The sequence below is a fragment of the Phalangium opilio genome, unplaced genomic scaffold (genome assembly GCF_054372755.1).
Source record: "Phalangium opilio isolate 3A_F unplaced genomic scaffold, DU_Popi_V2 ptg000039l_2, whole genome shotgun sequence".
In the NCBI taxonomy this organism is placed as follows: Eukaryota; Metazoa; Arthropoda; class Arachnida; order Opiliones; family Phalangiidae; genus Phalangium; species Phalangium opilio.
Window position 1 is genome coordinate 3,436,504 of NW_028324163.1, and position 4,200 is coordinate 3,440,703.

A 4,200-nucleotide genomic window follows, 5' to 3' on the forward strand; every position below is an offset into this window, starting at 1 on the left:
TTTGGGCATTTGTGAAGCTGAATTCTATTCATTTTATATTCAATATCACTGGTAAACTTACTAAGAAACTAAGTCAAAGCAGCCCTTATTTACAGATTATTATACGAAACCTCACTAAGGCCTAAACCAGAACGATACAGACAAGACCAGCTGATCTGACGTGACTGAAAAGCATGGACTCTTTACCCTATCCTTTGGTAACAGCTGACTAATGGCCTTGGCGGCTTGGCCTTCGTTCGAGCTCGTTTCTGTTTTTTTCCTGAAACAGGTCTGCCAGCTTTGCTGACTTATATTATTATTTTACACTGGATAAAAAGAGTAGTTCAGAACTTTAAAATTAACTCAGCCACTACTGCAAAATATTGTATTTTCAAATAGTTAAAACACTTTAATTTTAAGTATTGAACTTTTCTGAATATTGTATCATTTAGCAAAGCACGCTTACAAAAGTCTTGTATGGCAGCCCTGTACCCTCACCAAAAAACCCTTTCGCTTATCAGTTCACTCACCTATACCGCATGGGGCGCCCCCCAGATTTTTCTTTCAATCCGTACACATGGTTCCATGTAACGAAGTAGAACATAGCGGCCGCACCGCCGCCGCTATTTTTTACCTCTCTGCTTCACGTTTATATCTGGATCCCCTTGTTCCCTTATTAAAGGGAACTGCCAGGACTCTTTTCCCCGAAATCTTCCCTTTTTGTAAGTTTTGTTACCATACCAAGTTCCAGGCTCCATTTTGTACAAAACAACGGAAAAGCGCGAATCATCGAAAAACCTATCGGCCCGTGTTCCGTGTAGTTTGGTTTTAAGTTTAAGAAATAATGCCTTCATATATTACGTGTCTTATTTGTGTTGGAAATAGTAAAAAAAAGTTAAAATTAAACAAATTGAACAATGAGGGAGATTCAAGTTTGGACCATTTAAAAGAGTGTATTTTAGAAAATTCCATTTTCAAGGATTTGAATTTAAGCCGAGTCGAATTTCAGGTAAGATTTTATAAATTTATTTCTTAAAAGAGTTTCAAATATATAAAAATATAAGGACTGAAACATCAGAAATAAAATTGTTATTTTATAACTCAAAAGGCCGTTGCTGTAACTGGGCTCCAACTAAAACATGTGTAAACAGATAAATATTTGTTTTAAATAGTTTGCAACTACAACTTTTTTTCCTATACGATTAAACATAATGTATCAATCCGCCTCAATTTTGGCGATTAAGTTAACTCCTCTTGAACAGAGGTAAAGCCCTGGTGGTTAGCTGCGAGAATGATAAACTCGTATTGACGCCAGTTAACTTATGTTCAATCCACGCGGTTTCTACTTCCTATCTCTTACCTCTGTGTAGCCCCCCTACTGGGCACGCGCAGTCTTCCCATATACAACTTCATAACATTCGGGCCATGTTCTTTCCCCTTATTATTTGAACACGTTTTGCATCCTATATATAGTCAAATAATTTTTGGTATTGCAAACTTAGTATGGTACGAACTATTTCATATAAATTTGAAACTATCTTTACTACATTAAATCCGAAACGAAACTATTAAGACTTAAATGTTTGAATATTTTAAGACGTATGATGAAGATTTTGGACAAGACGTTGACTTGGACAGTGACTGCATTATCAGAGATAAAATGATAATAAAAGTTGTGGTACGTAATTAATTTAAAGGAAAGACAATGTTAATTTTACTAGAGCCTAATATTATTCTCAAAGGAAAATGTTGATGTAAGAAGTGAAAACCCAAAGAAAAAACTTTGTCTTGACTCAAGTGAATCTAGGAATACAGATGTAAATCCCAATATCATTAATAATCTCTTAATTTATATAACTGAAATTTGTATATTCATTAATTTAGGTTGAAGAGCTTTCGGATGAGGAACAGCAGGAGTGCTGGTAACTTATTTTTAAAAGATTCAATTTTTATAAGTTATTGAGACTTTTATTTTTAGTGTTGTTAGCAATGAAAAGAAAATAATAGAAGCAGAGAAACTATCTAGATCAAAATTCGCCATTGAATATAAGTTACCGGAAATACCAAAATACTTCATCGACAAGGAGAAATATGATTCTTCAAATGAAGAGGAAAGAAAAAACATGGATAGAGGAATAGTCAATGTTCTCTATCACAGCTTAATTGATGTATATTCTGTGTAAGTGTCAAGCATTAGGTTTAGCATAGTTTAAAAATTAAACAAGTTGATGCCATTTCCAATTTATTAGGTATTCTATTTATCTTCGCTTACAAATAAATTATTTTACTAATATTTTTTTCTAGTTATATACCTTCATACTTAATTGTCGGAGAAAAACTAGTAAGAGAGTATCCACATTTGGGCGAAGGAGTGAGTATGAAGCTGTGGTAACATTTCAATGTAATTAACTGTTTTTTCATGTAGAAAAAATGGCAGAGCCTGTTGAAGAACAAATTTAAAAATTTTCGGAGAAAACTTAAAGACATTCCAGACGTGGAAGAAAAAAGGAAAAAGTATGCGGGAAAGTTGAATGGAAAATCTAAAAATAGAAAAGATACAGCTGATAAAGGTGTTACAACTGCTGCTATAGTTACTGCCACAGTCAGAGAAACCAGTTTAACAGTATCATCTCTTACAGAACTGACTAAGAGGCCACTATCTTTTATTCATATGAATGAACGTGAATTAGACATCGAGGACATGAATCTTGGCTCAGACATTTCTCCTCGCGTTTGTCCATCATTTGGCGTCACAGCTTCTCCAGCATCTGGTGTCACAGCTTCTCCAACATCTGACGTCACAGCTTCTCCAACATCTGACGTCACAGCTTCTCCAACATCTGGCGTCACAGCCTCTCCAGACAAGGCTCTTAATTCTGTGAGTGCTTTTTGGTTTAGATAATGTATTTTTACAAAAGTTCAATAGTTACAGTTAAATTTATTAATATATATTTTCCAGAGTGTACAATTTTTTGAAGATGAAAGGAGTATTAAAGCGCACAAAAAACGAATGATAGAAGAACTTAAAAAAACTGCTCCTGACTTCAGGATTATCAACAGCAAGATGGATAAAACATTTGCTGAAAGATTTGCCGAAATCAAAGAAGGAAAAAATTTAGAAGTAATATTGGAACACTATCCAGCTCTTCAGGATAATAACCAGGTTTGGATATATATATATATATATATATATATATATATATATATATATATATATATATATATATTTTTGGTTTCTTTGCCACGCTTAATCGCGACAGAACCAACTCATAACTCTTTAGTTTAATTCGACCTAAATTACTTATATTTTCATTTGTTTTTAAAATAATTTTTCCTGTGATATAGCTTTTACTGGAGTTTCATCGCATAACCAAAGTTGATATAGAGAAGAAGCTTAAAACGTCTTTGACGGACTTAACTGATAAAATTTGGAATAATTCACCGCCTATTGCAAAGGGTTTAAAAACTTCACTAGTTTCAGAAGTAAATGAGGAAATAGACGAGTCACGCAAGAAACAAAAGAAGTTGATAGGGTCCTTTTTATTGCTTCCTAGCTTTGTCAAGGAGCATCACAATAGGGTTTTTTTTAATCAAAACAGTACTGAAACCCAAATACCGACTGAACCAGTCATAGTTTTTAGGGGTAAGGAAATAATAAGTGCAAAAAAATTTTACATACATATTGATTCAGAAAGGTTTCTTGAAACCAATAATTTTATAACTGCTATTTGCATATGGTTCAGTTCCTATTGGGTGTTCAACATTGCATATGCAAACAAAATTGCTAAGTGCCTTGCATTAATTGAAACTGAATTATTGGGCATGAACAATAGTAATCGTAGTCAGTCATTGCTGACTGCGATTTCTACTTTGCATGGCACGCAATGTAAAGTCAATTTACGAAAAAAATGTAAAATGTAAAAAAATTAAGTGTTTAATTTTGGATTGAATTAAAAAAATCTGATTTTATAAATTTAATTAGTAGATTATTGCCACTTCAAGAGGTGTTAATACCCTCCTTAAAACCGGTACTATTACACTCTAAAAGGTGTTAATAAACTCCTTAAAATAGGTAATACTACACTCTAAAGGGTGTTTTTAACCTCCTTAAAACGTGTTATATTACACTCTTAAGGAGATTTAAAGCAACCCTTAAACAGGTATATATACACACTCTAAAAGGTGTAAATAAACTCCTTAAAATAGGTAATATTACACTCT

At 33.2% G+C, this 4,200-nt stretch overlaps 1 protein-coding gene across 2 annotated transcripts; it reads left to right on the forward strand.

Moving 5' to 3' along the window:
• Positions 1–485: 485 nt before the first annotated feature.
• On the forward strand, positions 486–3,930 carry LOC149680240 (uncharacterized). 2 transcript variants are annotated; one of them, XM_089834651.1, is made up of 10 exons: positions 486–988; positions 1,577–1,657; positions 1,722–1,796; positions 1,864–1,901; positions 1,958–2,158; positions 2,284–2,350; positions 2,405–2,549; positions 2,619–2,857; positions 2,939–3,142; positions 3,325–3,930. In XM_089834651.1, the coding sequence occupies exons 1-10, from the start codon at positions 824–826 to the stop codon at positions 3,898–3,900; spliced, it is 1,791 nt and encodes a 596-aa protein (XP_089690777.1). In that variant the 5' UTR covers positions 486–823; the 3' UTR covers positions 3,901–3,930. The 2 variants fall into 2 exon arrangements, with proteins under 2 accessions (XP_089690777.1, XP_089690778.1); XM_089834652.1 differs by having other exon boundaries at positions 973–988; positions 1,553–1,657.
• Positions 3,931–4,200: the final 270 nt, after the last annotated feature.

Excerpts from the sequence above, each read along its gene's own strand:
- LOC149680240 (XM_089834651.1), top strand. The coding sequence starts at position 824 with ATGCCTTCATATATTACGTGTCTTATTTGTGTTGGAAATAGTAAAAAA. Across the intron at positions 2,159-2,283 it reads TTAATTGATGTATATTCTGT|TTATATACCTTCATACTTAA; the intron begins GTAAGTGTCAAG and ends ATTTTTTTCTAG. Across the intron at positions 2,858-2,938 it reads CAGACAAGGCTCTTAATTCT|AGTGTACAATTTTTTGAAGA; the intron begins GTGAGTGCTTTT and ends TATATTTTCCAG.